This window comes from Lampetra planeri, chromosome 8 (genome assembly GCF_965212315.1).
Source record: "Lampetra planeri chromosome 8, kcLamPlan1.2.h2, whole genome shotgun sequence".
NCBI classification, from domain to species: domain Eukaryota; kingdom Metazoa; phylum Chordata; class Hyperoartia; order Petromyzontiformes; family Petromyzontidae; genus Lampetra; species Lampetra planeri.
The window spans coordinates 9,332,870-9,350,350 of NC_136114.1; the positions used below are offsets into that span (position 1 = coordinate 9,332,870).

The 17,481-nt window shown below is 45.1% G+C and overlaps 2 protein-coding genes across 5 annotated transcripts in view; one reads left to right on the plus strand and one right to left on the minus strand.

Moving 5' to 3' along the window:
- The window catches only part of BTBD10 (BTB domain containing 10), a 47,257-nt gene extending 37,782 nt beyond the window's left edge, over positions 1-9,475 (minus strand). Inside the window, exons 1-2 of one of the 3 annotated variants that reach the window (XM_078596930.1) lie at positions 9,345-9,475; positions 2,205-2,383 (exon numbers count right to left, since the gene is read on the minus strand). In XM_078596930.1, coding sequence (XP_078453056.1) covers positions 2,205-2,326 — 122 coding nt within the window. In that variant the 5' untranslated portion in view covers positions 2,327-2,383; positions 9,345-9,475. Of the gene's footprint in view, positions 1-2,204; positions 2,384-9,344 lie in introns of those variants that run through there. The other 2 variants (XM_078596932.1, XM_078596933.1) reach the window with 2 other exon arrangements.
- A 294-nt stretch (positions 9,476-9,769) lies between these two features.
- TEN1 (TEN1 subunit of CST complex) lies at positions 9,770-16,747 on the plus strand. Of its 2 annotated transcripts, none has more exons than XM_078596921.1 (4): positions 9,770-9,993; positions 14,286-14,403; positions 14,899-15,056; positions 16,225-16,747. In XM_078596921.1, the coding sequence occupies exons 2-4, from the start codon at positions 14,288-14,290 to the stop codon at positions 16,353-16,355; spliced, it is 405 nt and encodes a 134-aa protein (XP_078453047.1). In that variant the 5' UTR covers positions 9,770-9,993; positions 14,286-14,287; the 3' UTR covers positions 16,356-16,747. The 2 variants fall into 2 exon arrangements, with proteins under 2 accessions (XP_078453047.1, XP_078453048.1); XM_078596922.1 differs by having other exon boundaries at positions 9,818-10,043.
- The last annotated feature ends 734 nt before the right edge of the window (positions 16,748-17,481 follow it).

Here is a 17,481-nt window from a genome sequence, read left to right on the forward strand (position 1 = left end):
ACCGAAAGACCCAAAGAATATTAATGCAGACAATTCTATGAAAATGTGCTCACTTAAAGAGAAACATTAAAAGGGGTTAGCAACACCTGAGTGATAGTGTTCCATGCCATGCACGTCAGTCTGATTGAACACCCCCGATGGTGGGTAGTCTGCACAGCTGCTATGGATACTTTTCCTCCACGTGTGGATTGAACATTGTTGAGCTCTAGTGTAAGTTATATTTACAATAAAAAGTGTATGAAACACCGTCAATGGCCTTTTTTTAAAGATCGTTTAGTTAAAGCTGAATTTCTCCTGCACTTTCATTGCAAAATATGCACATATAAAGTCGACACATTGACAAAAGCCAATTTCCAAATGCAATAGCCCAATGTTATTCGTGAATTCGTCAAATTTAGGCTTTAACTTGTCATACGAGTGGATACATTCCCAACAGGGCACATCCCTGCATCACTCAGCTGTTAACCAGAGAGTTGCACACCCAAGACAAAATGTGATTCTACAGCAACACAGCAAGTCAGCGGTAAACCAAACAAATGTGCACCGCAATCCATCAAAATAAACGCCCAAGCCAAAAAACCACCACCCACCAGTGCCCAACCTCCCTCTCCGAGGAATGCCCAAACCCTCTTAAACTCATTACACATTCTTTGGAGTAAACAAAATATAGTATTTACCTGAAAACAGAGAAGAGCACGTACCTGAAAAAAGCTTCCAAGTGCAATTTCACCCACAAATTTAAAACTTTACCAGTCGCAAACACGTACAAGAATAGCAACGGTTTCTTAAAAAAGCTACGATGTAAGTTGCACATGCCCCACTAAAGATATATTTTATTGCAGGTAATTAATGACACATTCGCTTACATGAGTTTTTCCATCAAGCCCAACAAGTTGAAGATAGAGCAGGTTCATAACCATACCACTCGCTGCAAATGGGGCACCACCTTGTGTTCATTTGCAAAACCAAAGCTGGAATATTCCAGAAGTCGTTGCTTGGTCTGAAGGAATGTGGAAATAATTGACTAGAAGGCTGACGGGAAATGGAATAAGTGACCACAGTAAAACTAAAAAACTATTTTATTTTAATAGGTAAGGCCCACTGAGCTATATAGCTCTTTGTCAGCAGCGACCTGGCCACAAATTATAGCTCAATGAAGTGGCTTATCATGTGTAAATGTATAGAAGTCAAATACTGTAAAAGCATGTTTCTAAATGTGGAGGGAAAAACCAGAGGACCCGGAGAAAAATCCACGCGACAACAGGTAGAACATGCAAACTCCAATATACAAGCGTCAGGGTCGGGATCAAACACACGACCTCCTGCATACCAGGCGAGGTAGTTAACATCTCACCACCGCAGCGCCCAAGAGAGTTGCACTTTACCTTCTCTCAAACTTAGTTCCAATACAATACAAACAATTAACTTCCTCTACCTCAGTCATTCAATACATTGACGTTATCCTGGTCGCGATTTTATCAATTGCAATACAATTTGACAAATTATTTGCGTTGTTTTTTCTTTTTTTTACACGTCTCTTTTGTGTACAGTTTTATTTGCATATAGTTTGCTTCACTCGTGTATAATGATGCTATTTATTTTAAATCGCCGAATCATGAAAAGCTTACCAGAAACACAGGTGTGAAAGAAACAATGAAGGCAGCCAAGTGTGGTGCTTGCTACTCATCCACTGCAAGCCTATTCTATCCTTCTGAACCTATTACCAAAGACATATATTACCCTTGCTGTTTTTCGTTTTATTTGGTGATGTCAAGACCTTAATTTCTCACTTAACATGTTTTGGATCATGTATACACTCTAGGAGCCACAGCCATAGCAAGAGGAATACTGGATATGGTGTGCTGGGTCAACATATTTTTCGGACCCAGCCAGACCTCGCTGGAATAAAGCCCTGGCAATGTCACCTGGTATATACAGGTCGTGGGTTCGATACCAACCCTGACGCCTCCTGTATATTTGGAGTTTTCATGTTCTCCCCGTGGTCGCGTGCATTTTTATCTGGGTCCTCCTATTTTCCCCTTCGCATTTAGAAAAATGGGTTTAGAGCAGTTGGCTGCTATAAATGTCCACGTGATAAACCACGTCGTTGAGCTATCATTTGTGGCCAGGTCGCTTCTGAAAAAGAGCTATACAGCTCAATGGGCCTTACCTGGTAAAATAAAATAAAAATGTTTTTTGCATACCTTGGTCTCTTGGAGTATCGGCGGCGCCGGGTGCTCGCTTGTGAGTCCCAAGAGTTGGGGTTGTGCTCCCAGTACTCGGGGTCACTGCTGTTGCTGTCATACGCCTGGGGGCGGCCAGCCATCCCACTCAAGGGAGAGGTGCGGCGACAGCAGCGGCAATCGGTGCCGCAGCAGCTCCCCTGGAAAAAACATAAAGACAATATCAGAACCCTGCAGCATAACCCTGTTTAAAAAAAAACACTCAAGGGCGGGCAAGAGAGCCACCATGTTAAACAAACATTACATGTCGATTTAAAGCTTTCGTGACTGCAGGGATTCATCTTCTTGGTTCTTTCGGTAAAGTCACGTAGAATGGAAATAAAAAAAGAATAAAATAAAATAATATTTTATTATGTTTTGTTTTTATTATTTTATTATTTCCATTCTACGTGACTTTACCGAAAGAACCAAGAAGAAGAAACATTACATGCTGAAGAGAATGAGTGATGATATGATCTGCTTTTGTTTATCATGCATTCGGCTCCAGATTTCACTCCTATGTATGAGGAAAGGCCGATGGGAAAACTACCACTGGTGTTAAAGAGTCCGAAAATGTTTTGCCTTGACAATAAGAATTGAAGGGGGGCCTCTCTGAGCCTTCAGCAGGGGGACTAAGCCCCTTTCAGCTCCCTGACACTACAGCGCTACACTGTTGACCCACATCACTGGCAATCCAGCACACGGGGACACTATGGTAACAAACACAGCACATGGGTGGGCGTTAAGATGTTAAAAACAAAGCGCTAGGGTTCTCGGAGTTAAAACTGTTAACATACCATACACATTCTTGAATTTCCCCTGAGGTTTGGCTACATGCAGTTTACAAAAGGTTTAGTAATTCTTTAGTTTGAGTTAAAAAAGCATGGTTGGAAAACCAAATAAAAAGGTCATGAGGTCAGTGTCACTACCTCCTTTATGAGACAATGGTAGCTTAAGTTCCATCTTTAATATCTGAAGAGGAAGAAGATGTCCATCTTGGAATAAAAATGTTTGACCATTACAATTAAGCACCCATGTCAAAGGCATACGATTTGTTTTTTTCATTCAGTGAAATTATGTTAATGTTTTAAACGTGAGCTTGCTTACAATTACACAATCAGATATATAAATATTATATTATAAAGACATAAAACTGTGAAATGTAGTCTAATTTTTTTCCGTGGGGTGAAAATAATCACCACCAGCAATTTTATATATTTGTGTGATTTATGGTCACAATTCAATTTTATGATTCTCCTCTTTACAATGTGGTGAATGGTAGTGCCTCTAGTGGCTACAGGGCTGAAGTGAACCCATTTCAGCACGAATGAGGAACATTGATTATTATGCACGTGATTCAATGTACATTAAAGCTTAAGAAACAATATTAACTGCTGAATTGATATAAAGTTCCACCACAAGTTGACTCAATAGCATAATTTAGAAAAAAACTAAATACTGGAAAATTAGGCCCTTACAGTTTAAAAGCTTTGAAGATCCAAAAGTCTTCCAAATAAAATAAAAAACTAAACTATTTTTATTTTACCAAGTAAGGCCCACTGAGTTATTTAGCTCTTTTTTAGAAGCAATCTGGCCACAAATGATAGCCCAACGAAGTGGCTTACCGTGTGTAAATTTATAGCAGCTATATACTCTAAACGCATGTTTCTACACATGGAGGGGAAAACCGGAGGACCTGGAGAAAAATCCACGCGAACACGGGAAGAACATGCAAATTCCAAATATAAAGCAGGTCTCAGGGTCGGGATCCAAACCCACGACCTCCTGCATACCAGAAGAGGTAGTTAACATCTTGCCACTGTGGAGCCCTGAGATGGGAGACCAAATACGCAAATATGTACCTACTAGGAGTGTCCCGATTCCACAGTGCAGTGTGAAACAAGGTGTCGTTGTAAGCGATCTGCGTGCAGCCTTCATGGAGGCTACTGTGAATAAATAAGATTGCCACTTGGCAGCAGTGGCACCGTATGAGCACAAACAGCAGCTTGTGGGCCCTGTGTGCTTTCGTTTCTGCATTAAGTTTCATGAACCCTCACCTTATGTTCTATGACTGCATGTGCCAAACGTTAGATTCCCTTGAAACGGAAAATTCATCCTTGCGTGTGTCCGTGAGAGAAAACCCACAACTACAGCGCGAACTCACTGCATTTGATGGTCTAACAATATCAGCTTCCATTCAAGGCAGTGCAGTACATGTATCATTGCTGTAATCCTGTTTGGGGCTCTTGTTGTAACCAGTTTCATTTGTCTCTTCTAATTGTGGATTTAGTGTGCACGCCTTTAGCCGGAACAATGCGTGGTTACTGTAGCTTCTGGGAGGGTGTGCTTCCCCCCCCCCCTCTTGTGAAAGATCTACTGTACTTATCAATTGACTATCGCCTGATTCTAAATGAAATTCACTTGCGTAATAGAACATAAGCAAGAGGAATATACCAATAGATATCTAGACAACCGTTCAGTGATACGGACTGCTGCAATAAACTGAAAAAAGCACGTCCTCTCAATAGTTTGCTCTTGATTTAAGATTGACAAAGCATGACAGATACATCAGCAACACTTATTTTTAAACACAGTCCATGTGATTCAAATTGCAATGAGCAAGACAACATGAAGTTGATGTCATCTCTTGATACAAACAGAGGTTTATATCCTCAACGAAATTTGAATGAGACCGTTTATAAGTTTATTTTAGGTCCGTACAGTATGCTGAACTTATTTCGCACCGTACGTAGCCAACCGCGCTTATCGGAGGCACTCTAAGAGTGCTTTATGCAGCCGGGAGTTTCTAGAAAAAAATCCATAAATACTAAACCGCTGTATGGCCACTTAACGACTTCACCATAAGACAAAGTGCCCTACTAAAGTCAAACTTTAGACCACCCTCACGTAAACAAGTACCGGGAGGGTGTTGTTTCCATTATTGTTCCTTAGCGCGTCTTAAAAAATTCCTCATTCCAAAATGGGGATCAAATCTGTCGTCCGCAAACTCATCCTATGTAATTCTGTCCGTGTGGTAAAAAACAACATTTGTAAAGTGGGAATCAGTCTAATAAGCAAACAAAACACGTACAGGGACTCCTCGAATAACGAACGAGCTAGGTTCCCGAGGTCTGTCCGTAAGTCGATTTGTTCGTAAGTCAAACTTTTCTCCTGTCGATTCCAAACATGTTGTATGGCATGTACACTAAACACGGGAAATGGCTTTAAAAGTTGTGTAATCTCCTGTAGATGTAGATACCATTGCTTCGTCATGTTCTGCAGATGTAGATGTCACGACCGACATCTATCGCGGGGCGGCTGAATTTACGAATCTCCGTACAAACAGGCAGCTGGACATACGGAGAGGTTTGTTCATATCTCTGAAAGTTCCTAAGAGGCCATCCATTTAGTACGTACGCATGGAGGGAGGGGGGTAACCTAAATGCATAAGCTTGCATATGGGGGGTCTACTGACAATGTACGCATAGGAAACGGGGAGGGGGTGAAGCCTCGATAATAATTTGTCTACATTGGCCTTCAAATGAGTTAGATAGTCCGGCGGTGGACTATCTGTTTGCCTAAACACGTAAATATTATTAATCCTTGATCGTTTCTGGATTAAACATCGGCCGTTCTATAGGATTCGGTGGGAGGGGGGGGGCGTCAAGCGTACGTACGCAGGTGGGGGGAGGGGGGTAAAAAGTACGCGTGCGTACAGGGGGGGAGGGGTGAAGTTGACAGATTTTTGCGTACGTACGAAATGGATGGCCCCTAAGTCGAATGTTTGTAAGTAGAGGAGTCCCTGTACATCACCAGCAGCCACGGTAAATCACCTGCTGGATGAGGGTCTCCCCATGCCACGGAGATCATGGGGGGGGGGGGTATTTAACCATACTTTGCCACACTGATCAGTACGGGTTTGCCAAGGCAGGAAACCTAGAAAACAAAACTAAGGTACAGCAATTGATTTTGCGCGTCGCCCCACAGCCCTATGACAAATATCACAAGCTGGTTACCATCCAGACTCAACCCTGCGAAGCTTCCATTATCTGATGACATCGGGTATATAATGGGTAATTTGGTCTGTTATATTCCCGAAAACCTGTAAAATTTGCATGATTCTATAGCAGAGACGACAGCAGACTTCAATACAAAACATTAACTTCCCAAAAGTAGTCTGAATCTCAATATATTTCGGCAGAAAACAGCGTATCCTCAACAAACAGTTTGGCTCCACACTGGGCGATTCAGCTTTACAAGGTGATTCTCACTTTAAATCTTCAAGGGACAACTCTAACAATGATCATGGGTCTTATTTAACACTCGAAGAGAATATTCCACAAAATACAAATCTTATCGCTATCTGCCTCGTTTGTGTGTCCCAGGTTATATGGCAGGAGTTCGAATCTTTCTTCGTGAAAACAAAGGTTTAACATTTATTGACAAACGCTCCATTACAGTGCTCTCATGATGTCACTGGATTGATATAAAAATGTATGGATGAAAGTGCCACAAAAATAAGTATTGATTAACTTCATCACGCGGGTAATTATTCGGCTTTATTGTGCACGCAATTATTCCTGTTTTCCTATAGTCATGATCATGTGCATTCAATTATTTCCAACTCGTGCAAATGCATGCTAATAACGTTTAGTCGAATGGGAAAAAACAAACAAGACGGTCAACACATTAGATTGCCCGGTACTTAGGAAAACGCACACAGACAACATCCAGTGCAAAGGACAGTACACGCGAGACCGTATGAGAAAGAACATTCAGTACTGATAGAAACAAGAAGATGCAGGATGGAATATATTGCACACAATTATGACAGGATATGGGTACGTTAATTGTTACATTCAAGAGGCTTTAAAGCCTTTTTTCTGTCATACAACGTTTAACAAGAGCCTGGATACATACGCCGCATAAGAAATAATTGCTACTTACACATACTTTTATAAGCCCTTAACAGATAGGTGAGAGCAAGCGTTTCTCTCGGAAGACGTCAGTTTCAACAAATACTCAAAGCAAAATAAAATAACTATCCAAAATGGGTTACATTTTTTTTCTCAACAGGAAAACAACTGATGCTTAACAAATATGCCAATTTTAAAATATAACATAGTAACCGTGATAACATTTTGCCCAGTCGTGTATGTTGTTCATACACGTACACAATATACACACACCACCATACATATTAAACACCAACACACATACACCAAGTCGCCATTCACCAATAAGTCGTGGCACCACAACCACTGCATTTGTGCCCGGCTAAGTGCACTCTGAGGCCAAGTGACGTGTCAAAATTTAACTGGTAAGTCAGCAGCACAGACGTATTTCAGATGAACTGCCTGGGATGAATGGCAGATGCACCAACCTCCCCCTACGGTCTCCTTGCTGTGTTTTAGCCACCCGGCACTCTGCTCATAGTTGTGAGCGTCACTCCTCTGCCTTCTGCTGTTGTTTGGAAAAATGCTACCTCCAACTACCCAGTGGCATTCTTCATGAGCCTCCTCCACAAAGGCAGAACTTAACATCACTCAATCCTGTCTTCAGCAAGTCCATTCAATTTCAAGTCCTCCTCAACCACATCCACCCATCTGCTCTACAGTCCACACACAACACTGCGTCCGTCCAGCCACTTACACTCAGCCAAACAGTAGAGTATTGGGGCATGCCGTGGCTACGGATGAGAGCTGCGTGACCCAGCCGACAAAACCTCGTTTACCAGAGGTTCTCAATGATGGGCTTACATCCAAATCATACAATCCATTTTGGTTAAACTAATAATGGATCGTAAGCAGACCCGCCTAAATGTTTCAGGCCAGCATAGGTGTTACCCCGTAAGGAGCCCACATTTCGCAAGGATAAAGAACAGAGTGTATGATTGTGATAAGACCACGAGCTATGTGTGTGAAGCAACAGGCCAGGCATCTTACACACTCGTGTTACGCACCTGAAGCCAAGGTAACAACATTCAAATGATTTGGTGTCATATCTGCTGCCAAGCCAGAGCTGGCCATAAACACACTGCCCAGGTATGAGAACTCTGCCACCCTATTGACAACCACGCCACTCGCACAGAGCTGAGGTAGTAGAATTTCCCAAGCCATTTAGTATCCAAGCAATACTTTATGTTCCTGGCACTGATGCTTTGCTTTTCCCAGAGCTGTCAGTAGCCCCCCCCCATCTCTACATGACAAGCTCCCGTTTCAACAGCGAACTACTCAGAGGGCATCACTTCCCAAACAACATCAGCACAACACAATATCATGGAATAGCACGTAACCATCCCTTGACCGTACAAAACCTTTGGTCTGCCCCAGGACAGATGATGATGTTTATTATTACACGAGCAGCAAAGTGGAGTCATGGAAAGGCCAAATCGGTGACCTACGGGAGACCCCGGGGGGTGGCAGAGCCACCACCAGTGATCGCTGGCGGCGTTCGTCTTGGCCGGATATCAAACGACGTGGTGAAGTAAACCCACCGATATCTAAACATGTGTGTGACCCTGATAACGTGACACCACGGCACAACGTTGACACGTTGCAAGTGACATTGGCGTAGAGCCACTGTGGTTGTTGTATTCAAATCGCGATTCAACAATGAGCGGTGGCGCCAGCAGCTGCACCTTGAACCTCTCCAACGATGCCCAGTTCCATTCGGGGCCACGGCTTAAATGTCCGTGGCGAGGAGCGATCGCTGAACCGATTCTCCACGGTCATCAATACCCCCCACCACCACTGACCGGCGTGGTGAAGTATGGTCAAACACACACGATCACACACCGAATCTCGCCGTGACACAAACACGGCCCCGAGGCGAGGCCTTCATCCGGAGGTTGATGCCAAAAAGTAGCTGCGGACAGCGGCGATTGTAACGAGTCAGGCACAGGCTTATCAAATAGTCGCCGAGGCCTTGCCACACACACACGCGACTCGAGATACACCGTGGACACACACACACACACGACTCGAGATACACCGTGGACACAAACACACACATCCACCATCTCGTCTGGCGATAACAACAAGTCTCGCACTAGGAGGAGGAGGGGGATGAGGGCGGCCGCGCAGGGAGATGGGGACGGGGGTGGTCCCAGGTGAGGGCTACCTGCGTGTAGAGTTTGTAAGCAAGGTGTGGAGATGGCGAGAGAGGGGGGCACGGTGAGTCTCTCTCTGTCTGTCGCAGTCTTTCACCGCCGCCACCACCACGACAGCTCCCGGTCCACTCAATCCAACGGGGGGGGGGGCTGCCTTTAGATTCCACACCGCGCTTCCGTCGATAGCCGACAACCAACCCACCCCGCCCCGCCCCCCCCGACAACAACTTGCCCGTTTCCCATTGGCCGAGAGCGCGTCACGCGCTCGAAAATGCCGCGCACCCGTTGGCTACCGAACGATCGACGCGCGCGCAAGCGGACTACGAAATCGAAGCCGGGGCGGTTATTTATTTATTTATTTTGAGCCGCGCGCGCGGCGGCGATTTAATTATTTATCTGCGGGGAGGGGCGTGGTTTAGCTTGCCGTGACGTCACCGTTGTAATTTATACACCGTATAGGCAGCTCTGCCGCTCACCACCAACCGTCGCCGCCTCGTACGCCGTGCTACGCGGGGCTGCCTGTGCGGACTACGGATTCAAATCGTCTGATCGCGCGTGCGTGGCGCGTCCCTAATTGGGGGGCCTCAAGGCTGTGGGGCCGGACACGGGAGTCGCTCCACTGCTGGACTAGAATCGCCCGTCTCTCACGAGCCCTGCCATGTAAATGAGTGCCGTGACTTTAAACGTCGTTCGTTGTCGCGATTTAGAAGGTGGTCACCCACCCACCACCCACCATTCTCACTGCACGTGTCGTCGTTTGTTTCCAATTTTCATTTTGCCGCGTGCCGCCAACATGGCACGAAGTCTTTCTCGCAGCGAATCTCTTTGATGTCTGTCGTTGTCGTCGTAAAGACATTCTCCGCACGGACTGCGATACCACCCAGGCCAATTTCTAAAAAGTTGTTTGGTTTGTTTGTTGTAGTACAGAGTTAGAATGATGGCTTTAATCTAAGTGGTTGTTGTTGTTTGACTTGCATCCCACTGGGATTTTTGCACAGAGCGTTGGTTTACGGTGCTTTTTTTCTGGAAGACTTTGCAGTTTTTTCCTGGATTTTTCTGTTTGCGCAAAGTCACTTTAAGATGTTTTCTTGTTCATGATTTTGTTTGTTGCGGTTGCACCCGATTCAAGAGCCGAATGGCTCACAGGGCTATACCAAATACCGTAAATGAAAACTGAAACGCACCAGTCCATGGAACGCCGAGTCAACGTTTGGCCCAACGTTCCGTGTTTACCGGGGAGTGTGTGGTGCTAAGTGCCGTCGCGTTTGTTGTGGTTGTGTTTACACGGACGAGACGAGAACACAGAGTACGGTGTCCTGGAGGGTTGTTGACCGCCGACTCGTGTTAGGAGTTTGAAGGAGTGCGCGACCCCGCCGCGGCAACGTGGAATTTCCACCGCAGTGGGCGGCTGAGAGACTTATTTTAATTCGGTGTGTGAGCTTGGCATGTGAACGTGGAATTGCCACCACTTAGCTCAGGGCCGTCAACATTTTTATTTCTCTGTCCCAACGATCTCCACAATGACAAAATCGTTGGCCAATTTGAGTAAGGTCACGCCAGGTCACGCCGTAGGAATGTGGAATTTACAAGATTGGCCAGGTGCCACCAGAAGTAATGTCAACAAGCCACTCGTCTCAGTGACTCACTACGCGTCCGTTAGATACGTTGACACAATATTTACGAGTTTTATAAGGGGCATTAAACCTACCGTTTTGTCCGCTTGCACGCAAGGCCCTCACGCCAATTCGTGGAGTGCGTTTGAATGCCGCTTGCACGGGTGTCTGTGGAGAGATGGAGCTGATGCGGCACAGAAGGATGTGGAGCCGAGTTGACCTACCGATGACCTGTGCCAGCGGTGTCAGGATCGGCCTCTGGAGGAAGTTCGTGAAGGACGCTACTGGGGAATTGGAGGCAGCCGTCCAACAACAACGGAGGCAGAGAAATGATGCTCACGATAACTTGCAGAGCGCCGGGTGACTAAAACGCAGAAATTTGGCACGGGGGAGCACAGGTGGTGAATCTACCGGTCATCTCGGTCAACCCATGGCACCTGGGTCTGTTTCGTGACCTGTCAGTGGGCCTTCACCACTTCACGTGACCTCAAAGTGCACCTAGCATGGCACAAGCGCCATGCTGACGTCACCGCCAGTTATTGGCGAACGGCGATTTTTGTTATCTTTGTGGAGCAACTGGGCAGTCAGTCCTTCGTCTCGATGTGCAGTGTGGAAGAACAAGAGCCATTGACTGAAGAAAACGCTTGCCACATTTATCATTAACGTTTCTGTTTACTAGCAGACAAATGTAAAGGAATGTTTTGGGTACTGGACCTTCTTTGGAGAAGAGATATAGTGTGCTACTATACATAATCTGAATGTTAGTTTTCTCAAAATAATGCAGTGCGCTCATAATACCTATTCTGAAAGACTTGCCACATTCACAGTGGGCTTTAAATATAAAAGTATACAAAAGGCTGATGTGTTTGGCAAATGCCCTTATTAATAGTAGAGACTTCTTGACATATGGGTGGGAATCACACTATGGTGCCCTGAGAAAACTGTTTGACATATAGTTGACTTGAATAGTTTTTAAATTACATGAACAGTTTTCCATTCGTATTCATTGATTGGAAACAAAACCCTTAAAAGTCAACACATTTTTAGTAAAATCTGATTTTAACTAGAGGTGAATTATAAAATGTTGCCGAGTTTTTATTATGTGTGCACCATTAATCTATCGCAAGGGTTGGCAACCTGCATCTCCAATCTTAATTTCTCAGTTTACTTAAAGATTTAATTCATAATTAAGTAATACTGGTAGGAACGAAGTGGACCAGACCACCAATAGATTAATGTGTCCGTCCATCTGTCAGACAAGATGGCCGCCCGCTCCCCCTGCGATCTGTGAACTAAACAAGATGGCCGTCGCTTCCGGCGCCTCACGGCGAAACTTTCAACTTCGCTTCAAATTTACTTTACTGAAACGCAGCACGTTTTTTTTAACACAGAGACAAGATACATTTATTAACACAGAGACGAAATACATTTAATCGCCTTATTTGTGCACGAAAAGCACGGCGCGAGGCCTAGTGCGGCAGGCTTCGCGAGGCCTAGTGCGGCAGGCTTTGCGAGGCCTACTGCAGAAAAGGCATTGCGAAGCCTACTGCAGAGAAGGCTTCGCGAGGCCTACTGCAGGGAAGGCTTCGCGAGGCCTACTGCAGAGGCTTTGCGAGGCCTAGTGCAGAAGGCTTCGCTAATTCTACTGCAGAGAAGGCTTCGCGAGGCCTAGTGCAGCAGGCTTCGCGAGGCCTAGTGCGGCAGGCTTCGCGAGGCCTAGTGCGGGAGGCTTCGCGAGGCCTAGTGCAGAAGGTGGTGGTCAATTAATCTCAGATGTGATCGTTTGGAAATGAAAGACTACGAGTCTTTAAATCTCACAGCGTTTCTTGTCAAAACAAACACTTTTAATTAACGTTACACTAGAATACAGTAATTTTTTCTTTAACTCCTCTATACCCGGTCGATATCCCTGTACCGGTACTAAGTATTATTCCTACCAGCCCACCCTGCAGGGTCCTGTTATATTGTACATTTTCTTAATTTGTTGACTTTTTTCATTGCGGTATTTATTGTATTTATAATATTTATGTGACCTGTTGCGACCTGGTGCAAACCTGATTCAAGAGCTTAGCTCACAGGGCAATTCTAAATAAACTGTTCCAGAGCCGCATGCGGCTCTCTGAGGAGCTGATTCATGATGTTATTCAAATGCATTGTGGCTCTTGAAATATTGATTCTTTTTTACCGAATTCAAAAAATTGTCTCTTGTTATTTTGGTTTCCGACCCCTGATCTATACAGTCCCTTCATCATGGGTTTATTGAGGTCTTCTTATTTATAATGGTGGATTCTATTCTAAATAGGTCATTATTCACTGCTCCTTGCCATAGGTATATGGAACTTCCACAACTGACTCTGGACTAAATATGAGCTTATCACCTCCCCACAATCATTTAAGCCATGAGGAAACACTTTTACTTTTTTTATATTTCCAGCTCAGGTTTAAAGCATGTATGCATTAACTTTGTTCGTTCGTCTGTAATGTGCATGCCGAATAACTGCTTTAGTTGATCCAATTTGAACCAAACTGTGTTCATAACGTTGTGTTTCTATTTGGGATTTAGCATGTTGAAATCCACTTGTTGATCAAAATGTTGCCCAAATTTTGTAGACACAAACCAGAGCAAAAAAAGACTAAAGAAAATCCCCATTCAACGTGCACTTACGCTACGTGTTTTAGCTTTAACGCGGTTTTCTTTTAAACAACGTGTTTTGCTTGACACGCAGCACGTGCCTGCTTTAACACGAGTCAAGGACGTGATGGACTACTTTTCTGAGCGGCGTGGGTGTTGGCAGCGTTGTTTTGTGATGCCGGGAGCTGGTACTGACTACTGATGCGAGCTGTGACACACGGTGTGCCCTCTTCATCAATCTTTGTTCCGTGCAGCTTTGTGTGCGTAGCGTCATCTCACTCCCTTATCTTTTTCACTCCCCATGTCTCTCTCTCTCGCACACTTTTTATATAAATAAATGACTGTCACGCATAGAATATTTATATAAATACAACAAGCATGGAAAACATTTCCTGTCAAATTATAAACAAAATTACGGGCTGGAACGGCACCCCCACATTCACCAATAATCTTTATGGGAAAACTAATCCCGCTTAACGCGAATTCGCTCGACGCGGCAATTTTCAGGAACGCAACCTCCGCGTTAAGCGAGGACTTGCTGTATCGGCAAATATGTAAAAGTATGTTGCTTTGAAAGCTGCCTAGGGGCTCTAGTGCTACTAATTAAACTATTCTGAAGAGGTAGGAATGTTAGAATGCATTACATAATCTATGCACATGCTTGATTTTTTACATAACATGTTCCTATATTTATATTTTTTCCGTAGCCATGGCGACCAGGTTTAACCGAGCTCTACCTAGGCCAGGTATTTTCCGCTTTCTGTGGGAGCTGGAAGGAGGAGAGCCTACTGACGGCGAGGTGCAGAGCGTGCGCACCATCGGAAGGTACGCTGCACCGAGCCGAAACTGGAAGCCATAGTCTGCTTCAGAATGTTTCACAAATAGGAATTGCACTTTTTTTATAATAATTTGCAGTCCTTTGCCATTCCACGACTGAATCAAGGTCTCCCCACGCCATGTGTGTCACAAAAGGTTGTTTGACGATACGTCATTACCACACCGGTAAGTGCTGGGTTTTTTAACGTGGTGCGGGGCAAAGGAGCATTTTAGATATCACTCATGACTGATGACAGCCATGCCTGGGAATCAAACTCAGGACAGTTAGGTAATAGCGCAGTGAGTTAACCGCTCCACCCAAAGTTATTATTGCATCGTGGAATGCCAGTTGTATGCGGTCTAAAGTCGGTGGTCTTCCGTCAATGGTACATGATGTTATGTAAATGGTGCAAGGTGTCACGGCATTGGTTCTTGTTGTTCAGCGGTGCATAATGCAACTTCGGTGGCAAATGATGTTCACACTGTGTTGTCCCACAACCGTAGGATGGTCCTGTACGATGCTGTTCATTCGCGGGCGAGAGTCACGATGGTGAATGGGACCAAGTGTCACAAGCTGTGGGTGGACACGTCACTCATCGAGCCCTTCGCCACCCGCATGGGAGGGCTCTACCTGTTCCTCGGGGAAATCGAGAGGCTCACAGGTGACCAAGCAAGCCCTGTCCATTGATGACTCGCAATAAACGCCTTCAAAATGTACCGTTGCTTAAATCCAGTACGACATTCACGTGACAGCTTGTCATCGACTAGACACGGACAAAAATAAATCGGAGTATATTTGAGCATGGCATAGGCAGCACCACAATTGGAGCAGAAGGGCTCTGACCCTGGGCAGACTGGGAGAGCAAACAATAGACTTAAAATATCTCGTCAACTAAAAATCCCTATGAAAAATAAAAATAGGTTTTACCCTTTCCGGCAATAGAACAGGAGGTATTAAGGTGTTCAAACACCAAATAGAAACCTTTTGCAAGGAATCAAGTCTGCATTAACCACACGTACTTGTAAACAAACATGCTCTGATAATTAATATATGCGTTGTCTTTGAAAGTAATTGGACTACACCAGAGACAGCCTTCTTTGATACTGGCAAAAAAGGTCCCATGATTAAAATCCCTATTTAAAATGGACGTATGAGCCAATTCATTTTATCAATAAAACTTGTGCATTATTAACGCGTACTTTTTCCTGGTAAAGTAAAATCTATTAACGCATACTTTTTTCTGTTAAATAATGTATTGTACGTTGCATAAAAAAAAAACAGTGACAGTGGAGAGCAGGGGGAAAACCCACCAAATCTTAGGTAGAGAATAAAACCTTGAGTCAAATGTTAAACCAAGGAGCCTCATGTCCTGTCCCATCGGCAGAGCCGTCCCTAGGGTACGGCGAATCAGGATGACTGCCCCGGGTTCTGCGCTTTGGGGGGGGCCCTGCGCTTTGACGTCACAGTGTCAGATGTAATACTTCTGGTTTAGTTTAAAGGCGTGGGGGGGGGGGCACACAGTGGGATTTGCCCTGGCCCCCCGCACCCACCCCTTCCCATAGACGGCCCTGCCAATCGGCTACAGCACCTACATGAAAGATATTTTCTTACTTAACATCTGCAGTGTTGCCTGCTCGTCCATGCCCACAAAGCCAGTTAGCCCACCCACTTGTAAAACAGTGGTGCCACTCGTGGCTTTTATGGGGCTAATTAATTTGCTTATAAATGTTATTGTATCTGAAATGTGGCTGATGTCTAGGAGTACGACAATACACGTGTAAAGACTGCTATGTGTGCCCTTGGCTATTGTGCTTTTATTTTTTTTGCAGATGAGGAGCGCCCTCTGTTGAAGGCACGTGTGGTGCAGTGTGTGGATGGCGTGGACCTCCCTGCCCTGGAGCAAGCCTTGAAGGACCAGCGCAGATATCTGGCCACCAGAGAAGGCTCGGAGATGAGCTAGTTAAAAAAAGCTCGAATAACTTAGATTCTGCCAGATAAAACTTTCGATTTTTAACCCATCAACTTGAACATGTATATCCCGTTTGTCATTGCACTTCCTGGATGATGGTCTCCCTACAGCGTTGCGGGTCATCGTGGTTATTTGACCCTACTTCACCTTGTTGGCCAGTGCGAGTTTGTTAAGCAACGGAGCACAGATGTGGAAGAATCGTCACAGTTTCAAGGATGTTTCTGCACTGCCCTCTGTTGACCAGAATGAAGCACAGCTCCGCAGCCACCTATATGACATTAAGCATGGATATTTATCGTCACAACTCCTATGACCTGTGTTATCACGAGTGCGCATAATGCATACCTTGCAAGCTCTATTAAACTTTTCTGTCTTGCATTTTATACCGAACTGTTGAAGAGTCTTGAACGTGCAGCGGTAGTCCGTGTCAGGCCAATGGACCGCAAGGCCGCGAGGTCCAAATCTCGCTCTGCGAGTGCACGGAATGACCAGGTTGGCGTGAGCTGCCAAATGCTTCGTGCTGATGGACGGCACACGCGTCCATCATCGCGGAGCAGATTGGCTTAGACACTTGTACACCAATATGCAACGGTTTGTAATCTTTTATTTAATTGGCAGCCAGTGCAGGTCATCACGAGCGGTCAGTGTGATGTGGTCATACCCTCCTCAGCTTCTGCACTATCAGACGTCCTGCTGAGTTTAGGACAGACTGGAGTGTACATAGATGGGATGGCATTGGCGCAGCCGAAGACATTTGCAATAGTCAAACACGACTGGTGATGAATGCGTGTGGACTAATATCTTAGCTGCATCAAGAGTCAATGAACGGTGTGTTGTACATAGCTGCCGTAGTTGATAATAGCACATGCCCATCACACGTATGTGTGTAGAGATTACCAGTTCAGGGTCAAGGTCAACTCCCAGGCACTTTACATCAGCAGACAGTGCCCCCCCCCCCGGAGTCATTATCCGACACTGAACCATGGCGATTTGCTGCCTGGTACCAAGCCATATGAACTGGGTCTTAGCGATTTCAGCGTTTAACTTCATCTGAAATATGTTGACATCGACTGGTCAATGTCATCATTGTAGGAGCTGAGGCGCGATCACGATGCAA

Bases quoted from the DNA above. Each gene is read 5' to 3' on its own strand.
- TEN1 (XM_078596922.1), top strand. From the start codon at position 9,998: ATGAGTGCCGTGACTTTAAACGTCGTTCGTTGTCGCGATTTAGAAG. The intron at 14,404-14,898 runs GTACGCTGCACC...CCACAACCGTAG, and splicing joins AGCGTGCGCACCATCGGAAG to GATGGTCCTGTACGATGCTG. The intron at 15,057-16,224 runs GTGACCAAGCAA...TTTTTTTTGCAG, and splicing joins GGAAATCGAGAGGCTCACAG to ATGAGGAGCGCCCTCTGTTG.